This window comes from Motacilla alba, chromosome 3 (genome assembly GCF_015832195.1).
Source record: "Motacilla alba alba isolate MOTALB_02 chromosome 3, Motacilla_alba_V1.0_pri, whole genome shotgun sequence".
NCBI classification, from domain to species: domain Eukaryota; kingdom Metazoa; phylum Chordata; class Aves; order Passeriformes; family Motacillidae; genus Motacilla; species Motacilla alba.
Window position 1 is genome coordinate 44,189,992 of NC_052018.1, and position 21,232 is coordinate 44,211,223.

General features: G+C 41.0%; 1 protein-coding gene across 2 annotated transcripts in view; it reads left to right on the forward strand.

The window, feature by feature from the left end:
* The first annotated feature begins 528 nt into the window (after positions 1 to 528).
* Positions 529 to 21,232, forward strand: part of CRYBG1 (crystallin beta-gamma domain containing 1) — a 96,433-nt gene continuing 75,729 nt past the window's right edge. The window contains exon 1 of one of the 2 annotated variants that reach the window (XM_038133194.1): positions 529 to 930. In XM_038133194.1, the coding sequence (XP_037989122.1) occupies positions 602 to 930 (329 nt within the window). In that variant the 5' untranslated portion in view covers positions 529 to 601. Of the gene's footprint in view, positions 931 to 7,869; positions 7,902 to 21,232 lie in introns of those variants that run through there. The other variant, XM_038133195.1, reaches the window with a different exon arrangement.

Sequence of the window (21,232 nt, forward strand, 5' to 3'; positions counted from 1 at the left end):
TCAGCCTGAGCCTTCCCGCGGGAGCGGCTCTGCCTCCCTACGCGATCCCTTCCTCATCCTCCTCAGCGGGATAACGAGCCAGCAGGGCGGTCAGAGCCAATTTATTCCCAGGGAGAGGGATAAGCAGCTAATTAATTAATTAATGTGGCGGGCACCGAGACAAAAAGCAGCGCTGCGAGGTTTGGGGTGTGTTGGCTCCTGAGCCCCCCGGCTGTACAGCTGGCTTTCTTTATTCGTGTTTTCCGCCTTAAATGAGGAGGGGCTGGGGGGCGGCCGCGGGAGGGTGCGGAGCCCCCGGCGCGGTGCGGGCGGGCGCGCAGCCTTTCCCCGCGCCTCGCACAAGTGGCCGGGGCGCGGGGCACACCTCAGGCTTAGCAGAAAACAACAACAAGATAATGGCCCCTAATGCGCACCTGGGCACGGATCACACGTGGGCCGCTCCCTTCCTGTGCGAGCGGCGGGGAGCCCGCCTGCCGCGGCGCGGCGCGGCTCGCTCCGCGGGGAGGGACCGACGCGTCCGGCGGTGGGCAGGGAGGCAGGCAGGGAATCACCTTATTAAACGCATACACCGGGGCGGGCGGCTACCACCGCCGCCCCGTCCATGCCCGCGGAGAGCCCGAGAGCGCCGCGCTCCCCCCGCTGCCGCTGCCGGCGGGAGATCCCCGCGCACGGCCCCGCAGATTCCCGCATGGCGCGGCGCGGCCGCTTCCAGCGCCTCTTCGGCCGCAGCGAGTCGGAGGACTCGGAGCCCGAGGGGGCGGCCGCCGCCCCCCGCCGCCGCCCCTCCGCCGCCGCCGCCGCGCCCAAGCGGCGCCCCGCGTTCCCCCACTGGCGCCCGAAGAAGAAGGAGCAGCATCCCCGGGAGGGCGGCGGCGCCGCGCCCGCCTGGACCCTGCCGCCCGCCTCGCACCTCGAGTCCCCGGCCCCGCGGTAAGCGCGACGCCCGAGCGGGAGGTGGGGGGGACCGGGGGCCGGGCTCGGCTGGAGGCCAGCGGTTTTTCTGTCGAGGAGGGAAGAGCGTGTCCCGCTGCCGCCTTGCCGTCCCGCGCTCGCCCCAGCCTGCTGGCGGAGCCGTGTTGACAAACAGCAGCGCCCGTGTGAATAAGTAACAGTCAGCCTGTGCCCGGAGCAGGGGGAGGCTTCCTGGCCCAAACCAGCCTCCTAAGGGCGGCTGGCGTGTGTGAATGGTTGTGCTCTTCTGCAGCAGTGGGCTTGTTCTGTGCTCGCTTTTTCTGGACGTATTAGAGGAGGAACATGAAAGAGAAGGGCTTGACAACACTTTGCTACAGTGCTCCCCATAGCTGTTGCTCCCCAGTGTGGTTCAAGTCTCCCGTGAGTAATGACTATCTAGTGCATGCTGGCTTCTTGGGGACACAGGTATTCCCCGGGGGATGTTTAGAGCCTGTGGCCGCAGCACAAGGAACCTCAGCGAGACTGTGGGGTTGCTGAGCAGTAAAACCTCTGACGTGAAGGTAATTCACAGTAGCATATGGTGAACTTGAGGCTACGTCAGGAAAGGGTTTGGTTAATACTGCTCAGATCTGAACATTGCAAGCCAGGCAGTGAGCATTTTTTTTAATATAAAAAAATATAATTTTTTTATATTAAAAAAAAGAAAAAAAAAGTTGTGAGCTATTGATCTCTCAGGTGTTTGCTTCAAATTGAGAAATCTGTAAGTTTCAGAAGTTGGTTCTGTATGAAAGTGTTAGTCTAATTATGTTTGTATTTTATAATGAAATGTATTATTGAGGACTTTAAACACCAGACTCTTCTAAAAAAGTAAAAAAGCACTTATGTTTACATATTTTTAGGAAAGAGAAAATGAAAGCTGCTTTTCAGAACTGTTAAACTGGGAATGATGTATTTCAGAATGCTATTGAGTGGCCAAGCTCAAGGTAATGCTGCAGGTGACCTCAACGAGGAGCAGATCCCTCTGTTGCCTTCCAGAGGCCAGATAAAACAGAAGGGGGTGGGATCACAGTGTAGCTCAGGGTGGAAGGGAGCCCCAAACAAGGCTGACTCTGAGTTCAGATCCCAGTTGCTCAGGACTATGTCCACTTGAGTTTTGAAATCTTCCAAGAAGAGAGTGCACAACAACTTTGGCCGAGCTGTGTTACTGCTGCCTTGTGTGAAATAGTTTCTTCTGGTAGAAGGCTGGAACGTATTTCCATTCATAGCTTGTGCTGTGCCTGCCATGCACTACTGAAGAGTGCCGTGGCTCTTGGTGACCCTCTCATCCCATACTAAGAGGAGGGTGATGGCTTCTCTCTGTGGTCATCTCTTCTCTAGGCTGAACCTGCTTCCCCAGCCGCACCTCAGGGCAAGGTCTCTAGTCCTTTAGTATCTTGGGGCCCTGTGCTCTTTTTATCAGTGTATTTTGCATTGAGGGGCCCAAAACTGAATAGAATATCTACATATGGGCAAATGAATGGTGGTGTAGGAGAAGGGGCGTAAGTCTTTAATCTAAGTGTGGGTTCCTTTTTCTTCCAGATACCAGGATGTTTTTACTGTATAAATTTGTTTTCAAGTTCTGTGCCTAAATTACAAGAGAAGTCTAATAATTGCAAGTCTTCTGAAAGGACAGGGTTGTAACTGCTGTTACAAAACTCTGAGGGGTTTGGGTTTTGGTCAGGGAACCGATCCTTCTGCAATTGATGACAGGATGGGTTTGTGCTTCAGCACATAAAACTACACATGTATGTCACCATCTTTAACTGCAGTTGGTCATCTTCAGCGGGCACAAACTTCTCTTGTTTGTGTAGCTTTCTACCACCCTTGCCTTAAAAAAAATCGAACAAGCTAAGCTTTTAGTATGCAGCCAAAAACACTAAATACGTTTTTAAAAATATGTTGAAGATTATAATAGCACTTCTCAAAAGACATGGTTTAAAGTATTTTATTTTTATTGCAGGCATGGTAGGCTGTAATGCTTGGTCTCATGAGTACTGTATAGGACAGATAGAGCGTCCTGTTAACAGGGATGACTTTGAAGATATGAGATGCTTAATTACTGGCCATGGTTTTTAGGTATGGTTTGGCACATGGCAAGCATGACAGCTGTCAGTTTGAAGACACCTATTTATATGGTACTCCAATTTAAGCATTATCTCATCATCAGCTGTTTTGCTTGTCCTATGTTATTTTTTCAGATAGCCGGTACTTTTCCTTGCTGTTAGTTATTTATCTGGAAGAGCAGTACCCAGCATGGCATAAAAAAATCTTGGGATAAAAACCAAACAAGCATCCCAGTTCCTTAGACTTAAATTACAAGGATGCATTCTCCTGTCTCTACGAAATTTGTGTTGTACTGCCTCCATTCATGCGTGTCAGGGCAGCCAGATGAACTCCTCGGATTACTTTTTTCCACCAAAAGCTTGTAGAATCTCTTTCCCTCAGATAACATCTACGTGTTTGAGCCTCTTAACAGAAGAAGGTGCAGTGAAAATAAAAAAAAAAGAATTACAGTTGTCACCATGCTGTAGGTAACTGCATCATATTATGAAACCAATTTTTACTTGGTCTCTTGGAGGTCATGTCCTTATACAGCTGTCATGGTTTGGACCCTGAATGATCTCCACCCAATGGCAACTTTAAAAATGAAGAGCCTGGCTCGGAATTGAGCTTTGTAGCAGGAAGCTGACTACAGGAGGACAAAAAAACTTGTTTATTTTTGGGTGTGTTTGTTTAGCAGTGTTTCTCACAATGTATGCTACCCGATGAATCTGGAGCTTTTTGTATTTGATGGTCAAGACCAGACAAGTTACTTGGTCCAGTTATGAGTTGGCTACCATAAAAATGACAGTAGTTAGATTCTTGCCTGAGATGTGTCAGTGTAATCACTGTCAAAAAGGAGGATATTTTTGCTGCTTATTACTTCCTCAATTTCAAGAAACACAGATATTTGATATTGAGCATGTTAGAAACACTACCACCAGCAACATTCCTTGTTTTTATTACTTTCCTCTCCCCTGATTAAATGAAATCAGCTCACCTTCATCAACATGCTAAATATGTGAAGGCAAAGAAACCTGTGTGATTGTTATTCTACAGTGTTTTGGCAAGGAAATAAAAAATATTAAGGGTTCAGTAGTAGCATAAAAATATGGAGAGGGAAACAACATTAGGCTGCATCCAAGGAAAGTTCGACTGTGGAATTATACCTTATCTTGGGGAGGAACATGCACATCCATGAGACATGTGGAATGTGAAGAAACATTATGTTTTAGTGGAGAAAGTGTCAGTGAGCCCAAGATCTCATATCTCTTCCCTGTTTCCATATTCTTACTCTAAGTTACTCTTCTGTGACTTTAGTGTTAGAAGAGGTGAAGGAGCTGTGCTTCACAGCCCACATGTAACATCACATTTTGCAAAAAGATGAAGAACAAATGCTTCATCCTGTCAAAAAAAAAAAAGTGTATAATAACACAGACTATTAGTAGCTCATTTGGTTGACAAGAATGAAATGTAGAAAACTGGTAGACAGTTTGCTGTTTTGTAAAGTACAAACCCTCAATTCAATGTACTTTATATGTGTAACTTCCCCTTTGTGCATTGTCTGGTTGAAAAAAAGAAAAAGGAAACATTCACCTGTGTTCTTTTGCAAAACTGAATATGGATTTCTTCAAGTGTTCTAGTTGCACTTAGTGGGAGGTGGAAATGGAAAAGGGTAATTCAGTTCGATGTATAATTCTTAGTAATCTGTAATGTAAGCATAACACATTAGGAGTAAAGACTTAGTATTTTAATTTTCTTGTAGGGGAGTGAAGATCTTTTAAGATAGCATGATCAAACAATTAAAAGCAGAACTTCTTTTTCTGAGTTTTTTTCTGTACTGTGACCTAATGAGGAAATTGATCCTTAGGAAAAAAATACATGTTTCTAGAAAGATACTAAGATAAGAAGGATGACATGCTAAAACACTCATTTGCTTTTTTTGCATTTTTAAGAAGTAAAAAATACCATCCTGTGAAAATGTAATGACATCTGTGCCATGAAAGTAGTAGTTTGTCTCTCCTGCATGAGTTTAACATCAGCTGCTGCTTCTGTGTTGCTGATTTCACGGGTTTGGTGGCTGTGTAAACACCAGAGTGAAGAACACTCTCTTTTTCATTTTGTCCTTTTCAAAATCAAATTACAATCTGAAAAATATGAACCAGTAAGACTGCTGATGCCTTCCTGGTCAGCCTGCTTGGATGTCAGGATATGAAAGGTAGATCCTGGTAGAGAAGAGTGGCACCTCATTTGTGACTGATGGGGTGCACAAAATTTGCTGACTTTCTTTGCTCATGCTTTTCCACCTAAATTAGAAAAAAAATCTTAAAGAAAATAAAGAATTGAGTTAGTGGACTCATGCCATTCACAGTCAAGGATTTTTTCCTAATTTTTTGTGCGCTTTTGGCTTTGTTGGATGTTTATTTGAAGAGGTGGTGTACTTGACTGTATCCAGGAGAATCTGATCCATAGTAGTGTGGTAATAGGAGTTCTGTAGTGAAAATTTAAATGCCTGTTAAAACAAGGACTGTTGTAAAAAAGCAGGTTCTGTCCTATTCAAACTAGGTTCCAGTCTTGGCACCTCTGGTTTTTGTGTGTCAGATCCACACTTGAAAATAATGACAAATGAAAATAGAAAGGCATTTTGGGAAATTACTGTGATAAAATACCACTATAGAAACCACCCAGGAAGGTGCACAAACAAAAAGTTCTTAGTGAATGTAGGTAAGTACAGTTGGCACTTTGTTTTTAGCACTCCATGCATTACTATGTTAAATACTGAATGCATACCACTTCAGTGAGTGCCACTTGTCTGAGTGAGAAAACAGCCTTTTTCAGTCTCTACTCTTTCTCAGCACACCTATCTCTTGTCTTTTCCTTTTCTCCTTGTCTTGGTCCTTGCTCCTACAACTCTGTCCCATCTTTCCCTCCCTCTCCATCCTCTCAAGATTTACATCATGCAGTTTATGCTTCACACTCTAGTGGATTTCTGCTTGCATAGAACAAAGAGAAGAGTGGTACTTTATGGTAACTGTGATGATCTCCGGGAAGAGGCAGGAAAACATTTGTGGATGGAAATTACTGTGTTATAGAAAGGGTCAATATAATTACTTTCATTTACTTCATATACAAGATGACCTCTATATCCTCTAATTTGAGATATCTGCATCTGAAATAGTTCTTCACTTTATAATCGAGGAGGGCAAATAGTCAAGTCTGGTGTGCAGTGCATCTCACTTTGAGGTAAGTGTCTAAGCCAGGCTAAATGAATTGCATCTTAGAAGGACAAGTTTTTTCTCATTGACTTTAAAAGCTGCCTGAAGGTGACACCTTCAACATCTAAATTTGGGCATCTAAATTCCATCAATGTTACCCAATATGGGGGAGTCCATAGGCTGATACTTCCATGTAGGAGATCCTAGAGTGCAAAGTCAAATAGTTGTGAGCTTCAAAAACTGTATTCTGGTTTTTCACATGCAGCTTTAAGGCACCTTCTTTGTTCACAAGCAGTCTGGTTTGAGAGACTGATTTTTGCATAATTTCTGGTATTCAGGATATTCTGTTCTTCATTTCATTGTGGTTAAGACTTTCCGAGTTTCTTTAGGGAACTGGGATTGATTCCGTCTCCTGCATTTTCTTGGGATGGCTGGGAAAGGCATGGGAAATAAACCTTTCCCAAACAGCTTGAGAAGGAGGACAGGAGGAGCAGGAGAAAAGGGGAGCAGGAGAAAATCATGCCTATGGTCTGATTTGCAGAAGTTTACCCAAAATAGTAATGCTTAGGAAAGTTAAATTCTGCTGGAAATATAATCCTGTGATAGGAAAGATGGGGAGCTGTTAATACTAGATGGTTCTTCCTTTAGCAGCTTGCATTTAAAAATAGACTAAAAACACGAGGACCTGTTCTGTCACCAGAGGTTCCTGTACAAGGAAAAAAAAAAAGCCTTCTTCAGCTTTCAAAACAGACAGAAGTCATCGAAGTGGTTTGCAGGTGTGTAATGTATCTGATAGCGGTGTATCTTTGTATATATGATTCTTGTATTTGTCACACTGGCAAACTTTCTGCTGTACATCTTATCTTCACACCTGTTTGTTCATGCAGCCACATACTGTGAGCTCCCACAATCCATCATCAAATATTTCATCATTTGCTGCTCCCTTGAGACAAGAAGGGCAAGACAGGCAAAGACTGATCAGTATAAGAGATTGGCCTCCTTTAGTGCTCTCTGAAAAAAAACCCATAGTATTTATTTAAAGAAAATAAGATACCATATTCTGTATTATTCTGGAACTGTATTTGGAAATTCTGAAATAAAAATCTAAAAAAAAAGTTAGTTGGATAAAATTTCTTCATGGTACCTGGATCCTTAATTCATTTAGAATTCACGGTTATAAAGTCAACCAAACTAAAATTTAAAAATGTCCTGAGCTATGAAAATTTGTAAAACAGACATATTTGATGAATTCCCCAAATCCTGAGTTTCAGGTAGAGCCCAATGCCAGAAGCAAAACTGCTGTATTTGTTGTCCCAAAATAGGTTCTTTTATTCTGTATGTGAGGGGCCAATCCACACATATAGTCAAGGTGTTTGATTTATTTACAGTTCTGTGTAGAAAGGGGTGCTGGGTGTCAAACACACAAAGCCAGCACAACCAAAATATTTCACTATACATTTTAGCAAACAGAAGTCTTAATTAGTTGGCTACAACTTTCATAGTTCTAGTATTAGTTAGTGTTCTCTCTTCTATTGGTTAATTATTCTCTTGCTTCTCATGCTAATCAGTCCCGTGGTGTTTCTCTTCTCTTGGGCTGATGGGTTTTTGGGTCAATGATCTGTGAGTCGGTGGTTGGGATCTCCCGCTGCAGAATTACCTTTTACCCACTCACAGCTGCTTCAGCACAGTTGCTGGGTAAGGTTTATTCATTTCTTCCTTATCTTGGGGGTTCTGCCCGATGTGCTTGTGGCCCATAAATTCTGCATTCTTTGTGTCTGCTGTCAGTGGTACATCCTTCTCCCCAGCTTTGTTAACCTCCCTCTGGGTGTGAGATCACTGGAACCTGCCAGGCCCTAAAACTTAGCAAGACAATTCCATCAACCAGTAATTTGTGTTCTAACACCTGCAGATCACTTAGTGCTTGTAGGTTGCTCTCTGTTTCAGAATAAATCTCCTTTCTTATTGATTAGATTTGAAAGTATGCAAAGATCAAATACCAAAAAACCTTTCTTAAGAAGGTTTTTATCTATTTAACATTTTCCAGCATTTTGCCAAAAGAAAATATAAAAATTTTAGTAAGGATACCTTATTACAGTGCTCCTTGTACAGTTTAATCACTCCATAAGTGATTAAGAAATATAGGCGGACAGAGGGGCCCCATGCATCCTTTAACCAGCTTTTATATAGTTGGTCTTTCTTCTTTGTAAGCTCCTTCTTTATTATCTCCAGAGTATTTTGAAGTGTTGCTGGTGCCACATGTGTGGTGCTGCTGTTGAGGCAAGGCTGTAGGTCAGGAATATTGTCCAATGCCATTCAAATCCAGAAGGATCTGTGCCCAACTTCACAGACTATAAACAGCCAAGCAGAAAATGTTTAAGTTGCATGGCCTGGTGGAAACCTTCATTTTCCATTTGTTCCTTCTTTATTGCCAGGAGCAGGTGCCACAGCGTAGTCTCTCAGGGCTCGTGGAGGGTTGTGTAGCTGACTTGTAATTAATGCTAGGAAAGTGGGAGAGAACCTGTTAAAATCAGTTGACTGGTGAGAAGAGGCTGCTTTTTAGGAAATGAGGTTTTCTGGTTTTTTCCTGGCAGAAGGCTAGCAGAATTTCTCATGCTGCAACTTGTACCCCTTCTCTCTCAGTCCTTCCCCGTGCACCTCCAAGGACAGATTGGCTCCTGTTAAGCAGGCAGTTTCTACTCTTCCAGGTGTTTCTTTTACCTCATATCCCAGCATCTAAGAATCTTGGTGGTCCTTCTCTGCACTCACATAATTTCGTACACTTCTTATGTACCGGAGATGTACAGGTAGCCTCCACTGTCAAGGATGTGCTGCTGATAATGCTTGATGGTAGAATGATATGAAGACTAAGTCTTGCAGAGACTTGGCACTGAGAAGTGCAGGGCAATTCCAAGTGTCTCTGTGAGCCTGTGGATTTCTGGAGAAATGCCTATAGTTTCCTATTCTTTGACTTTCAGAAGGTTTTACTGAGCTGTTTGATTTGGTTTCTGTAATTTTAATTCCTTGAGAACCACCAGTGGGATTTCACGGTGGGCATTCTACAACAGCCAGGGAGCTGCTGTGTCATTAGCAGTCCGGACATATTTTCCTACCCTTGGCTGGAAATCCTGTGCCACTTATGAATCATTTAGTGAGGAACCAGTAATTCTTGTGACAAAATGTATATTTAGGATTTTGGTACAGTATAAACACATTTGGCATTAAATAAAACCATATTATTATAAATAAGATTCTATAACATTATAGCGCCATCTCTATCTACAAGGACAGTGTTTTGATGATACACCTATGGTTATAGTGTTATACAGATAAAGGACAAATAATTCATTCTCCATGGGATGGAGAGGAGACCTGTAGATACATGCTGGAGCTTCCCTGTTGTCCCCTGTTGAAGCATCTTTTTGACCTCCCTTAGCTATGTGCAAGAGCTGAAGGAGTAGGGGAGAAAATAGGGATGGAAATGATAAGGCATCAGTCTCACATTCTCTCTATTGGAAATGTAAAGGTTATGTTCTTTTTCTTCAAAGATTTGTGCACTTGGTGAAGAGGAAAAAATTGTTGAGTCTGGCAGGCTGCAATTAGGTCGCCCTGAAGCCTTCTTTTTTCCAGGCTAAACAAACTCAATTCTCTCAGCCTTTCCTCAGAGGAGAGGTTCTGCACTCCCCTCACCGACTTGGTGTCCCTTCTCTGGACTTGCTCCAACAGGTCCCTGTCATTCCTGTGCTGGGGACCCCAGAGCTGGATGCAGCACTGCAGGTGGGGTCTCACCTCCCTGGGTTAGAATTGTCTAGGAGCAAGGTACCTTCTGTTTGGAAGCACCATAGCTGGGTTTGTCCATCATTAACAAAAACAGCTTCATGAAGTCATGTTCTGTAGAGAGGCAGGTGGATTGGTTGGGCTGATGGATTGGTTTTTGCAGCCCTGAGAATAAGCTCACATAGTCAGCCTGGAAGGACAAATCTGCAGACACAGCACCCAGCTAACACAGTGACATGGTTTGTAAACTACAGCTGCTTTTTACCTGCCTGATTTGGACTTGGACACATTAAACACAGACATCTGCTTCACCCCAGCTTGTGGATGTGTTCTGAGTTAACTTTGTGAGATTCCTCTGATTTGTGGCTGGATTCCTTAATTTATTCAGTGGGAGGTACCCTTGTCTGTTTTCAGTTTAGGCGGTAAGAAATTGTTTTCTCACACCTTTTGTCTGTGTTGTTAGTTTACTGAGTAATCTCTCCCAGGCTGTGGTGGCTTGGGTTGTGTGTTTATCAAATGTCTAGAATAATGGAGTCTGATTTTGACTATGCAAATAGTAAATAACAGCACAAAAGACCAAAAAAAAGCTGGCATCTTTCAAAAGCTCTGAATGAGTACGTATAATTTGCAATTTCAGAGCGGAACTTATCAAGCTTGTGTAATTTAATGGGTGTGTATGAGGTGAAGAATTAAAAAAGAGGCTGAGAGGCCTATGTACATTCCACAGGGGAGTATTTTAAATACAATGTAAGTGACGGTCCTGCAGGTAATGAGTGTACTCACGTGAAATGGACTCCCTGGTTCCTGATGAGCAGCTCAATGCCCGTTGCCGTCACATTTCCTGTCAGAAACTGAGTGTAGTCTTCTGTATTTGGGTTGAAACCTCCTGATATTTTCAGGAAAATGCTTGTATTTAAAGTTCTAACAAACCTGAATTATGGAGGTTTCTGTGCTGTCTGATGGAAGAGTAGAAATCCAAAGGCAGCCAGAGCTGCACTATTACTCATGAGTCTGCCTCATTGTTGGCACTATCTTGGGCCACGTATCTGTGGCTTGGAGCGACTGGTAATTGAACTAACCAGTTCTTCAATAAGATCTAGATGATATCTTCTTCTCTTGAGATGAGTAGAAAACTTTACTATATAGTCGTCAAATTAAGGTGAAACTAGTAATTTTAACACAGGATTTTCAGTGTTCCACATGAAATAAATCTATGGGTAAGTTAGATTCTGTGGGAGAGACCTCACATTTTCACTATCATTCAATACAAAAGGACAAAAATTAGTAGAGTTACAACAGTACTGTCTACTGGTTCATTATAGTTAATAAATCAAACAAAAAAATTAAAATTAACATTAAAAATTGAGGCCTAAATGCAGCTTTTTCTGTTAAGATAAAGAGCTTCTCATCTTGACTTTCAAAAAACTATTTGTTAGTGCAAACATACTATTTGCATCAAAGGATAGTTTAGAAGCTGCTTTAATTTTTATAAACTGAAGTTCAAAACAAAAAGGAGTCTTATCCCAAAAAAACTTCTACATGTGTGCCAGGGTGCTAGGAATATCTTACAAAGAAATAAAAAATTAGAATATCAGCATATACTTCATAATGTAAGTTTTGTTTCAGAAGTAAATCTAGTCAGATGATAAACTAGTCTGCTTTGTTATGTGAAAAGTACCCTTTTTTCCCCTGCAAGTACTAACCACAGTAGTGGTAGTGAGACTTTCATACAAAACCACGATCAAAAAGTGACCTCAAGTATAAACATTGTGAAACAATGTAGTACTTTAGTCCTGAGTATTTTTATGAATCCTCTGCATCCAAAATGAATCTAGATTTAATGAGCTTATATCTCTTTTCTCCCCTCTGCAGAGTGCAGTGCTCAGAAACTGTGTGTGAGCCTGGCAGGAGCTGCTGGCACTGGAAGAATGTCCCACTAGCTGCCAAACCAGTGGGGCAGCATTGGAGGCAGTAATAATAGTTCAGGGCTCACCCGGAGGTATTCGAGGGAGGATTGCATCTTACAGGGGATGCTTGCTTGGGCTGCCAGGGAGGAACTGAACAGGAAGTGTCCAACAAAAAACTCGGCAACTTTAAATTCTCAATTTCTGTGTCTACATGTGCTCTAGCAACTTCAAATATTGGGCAGAGTATTTTTGATGACATTTTAGTGTTGTGTGACGTAATCAAGATTTTTGTGATGAGTATTTTAAATATTCTGCCAAGTTTCTTCTAAAAGTACAAAATATTAGGCCATGGGCATGTTTAACTACTGTTAGGTATTTGAATCACTTCTCACTGTTGGATGCCTGTTTACTTTTTCTGATTTGTCTTTAAAGATTTGTCAGTTGTTTTCATTGGAATTGTTTTAATTTTTTAAAAATGATTTTGCTAAATATAATCAGGGTGATTTCTTAATATCACTGCCGTTGTGATTAACTTGCCATATGTTACAGTTTAGTTTTGCTTGGCTTTGCTTGGTTTTAAAAGGAAAAAAAAAAGTCTGTGTACCTGTTTAGACATGTCTAATCTCTTCTAAGTTAGATCTGAGTTACTTGACAACCTTTGACATATTTCCTTGTGTAATTCTTCTAAACAGTGCTTTCCCCCTCCCTGCTTGTTTTCTGCAGTAGTGCCTCTCCTGCATCCAGCTTAAAGCAAGTCCTTTATGCTCTAAAGACTCCACATGTTGATAATTGGCAGAGGTTTGTCTAAGTCCAGAAGTCTTCTGTTCCCACTGTTCTTCATTATGTTCCACGGAGTTTTTTTCACCCAGTGATGGACAGGATAGGCTTTTCCAGGTGAAGTGGAACTCTCCGGTCCTTCCCGTGGGACAGCTGCCAAAGCAATGTGCTATTATGTATTCATTTCTTCCCTCAGGGAGATGTATGGGTTTTGACTTTGTTTCACACCAGGTAGGAGTTAACAAGAGTTTGCCATTCATTTCCCGGCGGAGACTTTGCAACCAAGACGGAAGGATTTCTCCCTCATTAGTAATACTACTTACTTTTTTCTAACATGCAATTCCCTCAGTTCTTTTTCTAGACATAATATTCCCCAGACTACCCACCATCTGATCTGTTTCTCTCATAATCCTGAAATATATTTTTATTTACTTCCAGAGGACTCACTGATATACAGGCTGCATTGCAGCATAGGTGTGTAAAGTAGATTTGATATAAATTTTAAAAATATAAATTAGTTTTATATACAAGACATAATAATTGTTTTCATTCTAACATGTGCATTTTGATTTACTGAGTTTTCTTACTAGCAGGATGTCCTTTACATGTGCAGATGATTATAAATAAATTTTGCTGCTGATGACAAATTAAGTGCTCATGTCATCTAATGAGGCAAGTGTGAGCAGCCAGGTGTTGGCAGCAGAAGGCCATGATGTGTGTGAGATACACGTGCTTCCTTTTTTTTACATTCAAAGAAATCAGAGTGTTTCTCTAAGGGTAGATTTTATTAGTTGGTGCTTTTCTTCTTTTTCATTTTTTTTCCCCGCAATGTGTATAATATTCCACCTAGTGTTTGAGTCATTTTTACTTGCGAAAAATCTTCTGAATGCCTCTTACTCAGTTTGTGGGAGGAAGACATGCAGTTGCCTTTACCTCTCCAATCACATTAGTAGTGTCAGAGGAAACAGCTGTGAAATAAAGGCTCTTGAGAGTTAAGGTCATGAAAATAAGTACTCTCTAATTGGATACTGAAATGTGGACAGACTTACTTGATTTAGCATTTTTGTTTTCCCTGGGTTGCCCTCACTTGCCTCTCCTTTCCTTGTAATTTTAGCCTGTGAATACAAAAACTTGGAGAGCCTTTTGAGCATGCCATTTTCTGAACTTTAGTGTCAGGTCTTACAGGAGATGTTAGAACTTGGTCAAAAATAGAGAAATTACTCCTACAACAGCTCATCAGAACAAGGGTTTGGCAGAACCTTTCTCTTCATGTGTATTTTAAATACTCTGGTTTGCTTTTGAGCAGTGGTCGTCATTCAGGTTCATGTGTGTGTGGTTACTGTGCTCAAACATAAGGACTTTCTAATCTGGCAATATCCACAAGGATCCATAGATTTTCTGCTGCCACTTGTGCTTCCTGTCAGAGGAGCAAAGGGCTAGACTTCTTCCCATGTTTCAAATGCTCCTCAGCCTGAGTGCAAGTTTCTTGTTCTTGTGGAGCTTTTAAATTCAGTTTCTAATACTTTTAGTAAGCTTCATTGGTTTAGATCCTTTGTCACCCAGTCCACAAAGCTGAAGGACATGTGAACAAACAAGGCAGTGATTGGAGGCATCTGGAGTAGTGAGCACCTCCCAAAACTGCAAACACGAATATTTTCCACTGGTGCTCATGCAGCTTTGGATGTTGGTGACCTGCTTCCAAAGTGCCTGGCTGAGGAACGGGTGCTGTGGCGCTGCCAGTGCCTTCTGCATCTCTCCCAGGGTCCAGTCACAATCAAGGGACAATAAGGAAACAATTTGGGCACTACCCTCCCTGTGGTATCTTATTATGTGATCCTTATTATCACTGTGGTGTCCAGTACCATTGCTGGCACAAGCCAGGGTGCCAGGTTATATTTGGCAGAGAGGTCAGGGCATGTGAGCGGCCGGCAACACTGACTAATGCTCCAGCACTTGAAATGGTGTTGCTGATGCCATTCAGTTCCTGTCATGACCCTGCTGCCTTTGGCCCCGAAGTTACCTCCGTGCAGAGGAAGGGTGTTGCCTTTCTTTATGACTCCTCACCAAATGCAGGAATTTAGGAGGATGTGATGGGTGTAAGTATTCTCAGTCTTTGGCAATATGAGTAAGACCTGGAAAGAAAAGATGGTTTCTGAGATGATCTAGAGATGCAAGGCATTTATGAGGGGACAGCGTGGCCCAATTAGAGACTCTTCAGCCCCACATCTACCCAGGAGGAGTCCCCATGGCAAGAAAATGTTTGGAAGACAGTAATTGAGTTCACATGTGTTGGAGATCCTGTTTCCAGCTCATCCTCCAAGATGAAATGATTGTAGATGAGCACTCCACAGAAGATTTCAGATAGTTAAGGTCTAAGATGTGATGAACTGGCACCATGCCACCACATCAAACAGCCTGTCAGTATTGTTGGTAGTCCAGCAGACAGCCTTGGGAACAGGCTCTGTGCCTATAAACAAGTGTCCTCTAGGTGATGGATTTGCTGAACTGACTTAGGCTGCTGGGGAAGTAGCACCTCCAGGATGGTCATAAATTGTGTTTATCTTATTTAGGAGGTCCAAAGGACAGTTTTACAGTTCCACATTCCTGAAATACTGCATGTTTTCTGAGGGCATCTAAATTTGATGGTATATTCAGCAAAACACTCCTTGATGTCTTCCTTTCCCTTACCACTTCCAAGTTAACTGATTATTCCTTTGTTATTATTCATGTGTGTGCCTGTGAACAACCACAAATAGAAGAATGGAATTTTTTTCATGTGTCACTTAGCTTTCTTGAAGATATGTAGTGCATAGGCACCTTCTGTAAAGTCTTGCTCTACACATAGGGCAGACTGGGATCACACGCTCATGAGAAAACTGAAATTTTGGGTGTCTTTTCTCCTTTATGACATCAATGCAAAGAACATTAAGCTACGTATGAAGAATATCAAATGCATCGGTACTGCTACAAAAAACTCATCAAGTGTGTGTGCTTCTACTGGAATGTATTTATGGCCAGTGCTGATTTAACTTTGGTATCTTATTTTTTTTCCTGTTTATAACTGTTACACGGGATTGAATTAAAATATTTTTGCTTTAAGTGAAAGAAATAGTCAACATGCTGGCATAAAAAACCAGAGCAGTGTTCGTTTTTGCATCATAACTGAAAAATGGTATGAATTTCATAAATATGGAACATATGTGATCTCCTGAGGACATCTTACTGTGGAGGAATCCCAGTCCCAGCCCCATGAGAAGGATTTTACTTGGTGATGGGTTGACCTTGGCCAGCAATGAAGCACTTACCCACTTTGCTCATTCCTCCCTGTCCATAGGATGGGGAAGAGAACTGGAAGAGCAAAAGCAAGGAAAAACTCATGGGTCAAGATAAGGATATCTTAATAAGCAAAGGAGAAGAAAACCAATCCAAATTGATATGCAGTCCCTCACTAATTCCACCAGCAGACCAGTGCCCAGCCTTTGGAAAAACATCACAAAAACAGAGTTTGTATTGCTGAGCCTGATGTTACATGCTGTGGAATATCCATCCTTTCATCAGTTTGGGTCAGCTGTTTCCTCCCAGCCCACTTGCTGGGGAGAATGTATGAGAAATTGATAAACTGATAAACTGATTGATTGGTTTATCAATTGATAAACCAATTGATAATTGGTGCTGTACAAGCTCCATTCAGCAGTAACTGAAACTTTGATGTGGTAGGGTTTGTTTTTTTTTGTTTCCTTGTTTTGATCTAAAATAGAACACCATATGAGATTCTACGAAGAAGATTACCTCCATTCCAGCCAGACCCAGTGCACACCCTTAGGTGCTTATTCATAGTTAATGATTTGTTATTCACTGAAGTATTTGTTGTATCACTTTATGTTTGGAAAAATTGGTGCAAGAACCTTGATAGTTAAACATGTGATGAATTTTATGCATGTAGATAATCTGGAAGACAGAGGAGAAAAGAACCAGCTGTGACTTGGAAGATCAGAAAAGTCATGATGAAATAATCCAGGTTGCCAGAAAAAGAATATTTTCTTATATAAAGCTGATGAACAGTACTGTTTTATACACCTTTAAAACCTACACAGGATCTTTAATGTAGGAATTGCAAAATTAATAAAGGAAGTTTAAGGCTGATTTTTCTTAAAGGATTTAAAAAATGACATTGTGTTTTGAAAGCTCTTGAAATGGACTGCCTGGGGTGCACATGAGGTTAGTTGCAGCTTAGTTTTAGAAAAGTCCTTGATAATTTTTACAAATTAAAACATTTGTAGTTAGTAAGCTTAGAGCAAGGAAAAATAAATCCTAGACTTCAGAGCTTAATAATATTGCCTAGGAAAGACAGGAAAGGCTTTTTTGCCCAATATGCTTTATCACATAATTAGAGAAAAATTTGCCCTACTTTGTTTATAAAATAACCTAAATAGTGTCTTTTTAGTGCTTTAATGAAATACAGATTTGCACATCTAATATTATTTCACTGTCTATTTATTGTATAAGTTTTCTTTCTTCCTTGTAGGCTTTATTTTTGAATACTTGTTGTTGAACTTCTGTGTTTATATTTTTTAATCCATGTGAGCATGAATTTGGACACAAATCCACATCCAAGCAAATAGCTGATCATATCTTGCTGCAGTGTGAGCAAGATGTGATCCCTGCTGCCCTGCATGACTTAGGTAGTAGAGAAATGTTATCACTGATACATCTGCTGCCCTGGAGGTTACTAGAAATGTCACCATTGTCCCCTGATCTTGATTTGAAAGACCATAGAGGTACAGATGTTGTGTCCATCTTGGATGACTCCCAGAGCTTGCTGATGTCCTCTCTCAGTGGCTTTGGTGTTCACACCAGCTGTTTTGTGATGTTGGTGCCTCCTGCCACAAGTTTTCCCTGGCAGGTGCTGGGTCTTGGTGGTGATAAATCTGATGAAGCAGCTGCTGGGCTGAAACTGCTAGGATAATTGCAGATGTTTCAGTGTAATGGTGTCTCCTCCCTTCCTTCTTACTGGACATACCCAGTTTTTTGTACAGCACTTACCACAGTGAGATTCAAAGGATTCTCAGCATAATTGCAGTGCAAATAGTACTAGATTTTACCTCTTACCCCTTTTTTTTTTTTTTTTTTTTGCTTTATTGCAGTTTACCTGTTGATTACATTGTATTACTTAGTATTTGAGTTTGAATTTTTATATGGCACCTACATAGAACAAGTGTGACAGAAAACAAAAAATTGCAAAAGCTTGAATCACTGCAGACAGTTCTTTAATATTTATATGAATTAATTTTTCCGGGAACTTCTTTCCATTGCATCCAAGAAGAAGAAATACATGATTAAAAAAATGGCTTGAGGAGTCCTCCTGTTAATTGTTGAAGAAGTCCACACATTCCTTCATCTCATACTTTCAGAAGTGTTTTACTTCTTCCACTCTGATTTCTTTATGTCTCATATGCTGGAACAGTCTCATTATTTACATCTGCTCAATAATCTATCCTAAACGTGTTTATTTTGGTTAGTTTTGTACCCTTCCTTTTATGCTGCTCTACTGTCCTTTAATCTAGCCCAAATTACAATTTAATAATGAAGATGAGGGTTGAGGAGGACAGACAGTTCTAGTTCAAAAAGTTAGCTGTGAAACAAAACCCTTCACTCCTCTTGCATCTTCTGGTGTCGCAGTCCAAAAACTTCTCGGTTTTTCTGGATTCAGTCTGCCCAGACTTTCAAGGGCAACTGCTTTTGTGTCCCTGTGTACAGAGTGCAGTGCAGAACTGCTGCTGCATGTGGCTTACAAAGCCAAGGGGGAGCTGAGGCTTTTCTTTAATGAAAACTGTGTGCCTTTTTACTAGGGATGAGAAGAGCTTTTTAACAGAAGTGGTTTAGTAACTGCCTGATGAAGTTTCTATACAAAAACTGACTTTTGAGCCAACTCTTTGAGTATTTGCCTAGTAGAGCACTAAAAAAGAATGACTAAGGGCATAGAAGCAAGCAAAAATAAAAGCAGAGTATAACATAAGTAGTTTGGTTTGCCCCGTCTTGTATTTATCTTCTAGAGGGTTTCCATCTTTTCCTCTCAACCACAACTGCTTTTATTAATTTATTTTGTGCCAATTAACAGAGGGAGGCATTTGGCTATACCAGCTATACCTTAGCTGGAAATTTTAAGTTAGGAGACTGACATTTCATTTTAACCTATTTTGTGAGCTCTGATCAATACTAGGAGGATAAAAATGGATTTGGAGTAATACTTACATTATACAGACTTACGTGGTAAGAAAATAACCTTTCAATGAACAAGCTGGTTTCCCACCCATAACGAGATGGGCGTGTAAAATGCAGGTTGTTAATTCTGGATTTTTGTGCTGAAATTTGTAAAGCTTGAGTCGTGTTTATTGCTTCTATTTTCACTATTCTTCTGACACATCCCTAAGGAAGAGGAGTATTGGGAATAGTTGTGTAAGCTATTTTGAGCAACTGCACTTACCTCATTGCCTGAGAAGGATGTGGGGTCTTGCTTCCAGGTGCAGCCGTTGTTGTTCTGAAGTTCCTAAAAATGTTATTGCGTGTTTAATTAGTGAGAGCTGAGTTATTAAAATTATGTTGAACTAACTCTCATTAGGGAACCAAGACTTCAGTGTCCTCTTGTTTCTGTAGCTCCTGTTATTTTTTTTCCCTGTTAATTAATGGAAACATGAATAGAAAATGGTGAGTTTCATTTACTTTTTTTATGTAAAAGACTTGTAATTAGCAGACTTACAGACCAGGCTACAGTGCTGCTTTCTGGTGGAAACAGATCAGCTGAGGTCTTTCAGTAATTCCATTTCCTTACGATGCTTCTGCAAAACCATGCAATTTTATTTTTACATCTATAATTTACTATTTTATAACATTTAAACTAATTAAATTATCCATCTCAAAAATAAATGTCAAATATTTAGGAATTATTTGCCATCCTTAGTTACCTCTTCCTGATCCTTGACTTCTTTGAAGTTGGTATTATTGCATTTGAAGACAGGAAAATGTACAGTTCTGCATTATGGTTAATGGATCTCCCTTTACAGAGGTTTTGGGGTCTGTATCTTTGCCAGAAGAAACTCTGCAGTCTGAAAGGTCTGCTGCCAGGTTGACTGCATCTTCAAGTGTGCATTTACTGCACATAGCAGTCTAGAGGAGGCTTTTAGAATGCTTGAAGGTTAGGACACTGGGTCCAAAGATTTTGAACTTGTCCCTTGTTTCACTGTGCATGTAATACAGTGAAAACACCACGGCTTTCTTTCTTTTCCTTGCATAACTGATTCTAGTAAGAGAGTGTTGATTACCTCAGTTGTTTACTCATGCTCCCTTTTGGAGATTACTTAGGGTTTTGGAAAGGAATCTGTGGCTCCTTTACCTGTGGGAATATTGTTAAGGAGGGGTTTACATTATACTTTGAAAAATCACCGAGACAAAATACTTTACTGTCTCAAACTGAGTGTCAAAAATGTTTTTCCCCCAGATCCTGAGGCTTTATCTGTGGGAGATTCAGATTTCTTGTCCCTTGTGAATGAGTTGCCCCATCTGGGTCACAATGATGAGATAAATGCCTTGTTAAACTGGTTCTAACCCTCAGAGGGTTGAAAGTAGGCAAATGCAGAAATTAAAATAGAAGGTTTTAGCAGGTAACTACAGAGTTGCAGGCAGATGACTCTGTAGTCAGCTATTGTAAATAGGACATCCCAAATGACTTAACTCAGTCTTTGAACTGGCTCCAGAACGACATGCATTTCATGTGTAAAGTCCAAGGCCCTTAATACATTTGTACCACATGATGCTTTAGGATAAAGTTTACTGTGTGAACTGTTTTAAAATTAAAATGTGATTGAAATGGTAGTAGAATTATTTTTTGTGATTTGAGATATTTACTTAATTACCCTTTGTACTCAACTGTCAATTAGACGTCTTGCATAAGACCCAGAGCCAAAGTGAACTACTCAACCTACTGAGACATTGGGATGGCACAAACACCTTTGGCTCCAAAAGAACACCAGAAAACTGTGTGTGGAGCTTTTGGGGTTTTTTTTGTTTTTAAATGGTCACCTGGACATTTTAAAACTTGACGCTTTTAGCAGCTTGCACACTGAGAGCCCGTAAAGCATCAGAATCCCTTAGATGGTATTCACACACACTTGAACAATGCAGTTTGTCACCGAGTGCTGTACTGAAACAATTAATTTCTTGATGACAAAGAGCTGAAGCATGACATTTACTGCAATGAAAATTCCTTCTTTCAGCGTGCACCACGGAGGCTGCTCCTGCTCGATACAGACCAGGTCAGGTACACATAAGGATATGGGATGCTGTAGCTGCAGGCTATTAAGAGCCAGTTCACTCTCAAGTTTTTCTTCTTAAATCAGCTTCAAACACTACCATAGTAATCTTACAGTTTTATAGATGGCATCTTTAATCAAAGATAAGGGAGATGATATAAAAATTTGCTTGTCATATGGAGAGGGAGCTTTCATTAATTATAGACTTGACCCAAACAGAAGAATAGGTGTGGCTGAAAGTTAATGCTTGTGGTGGACAAAT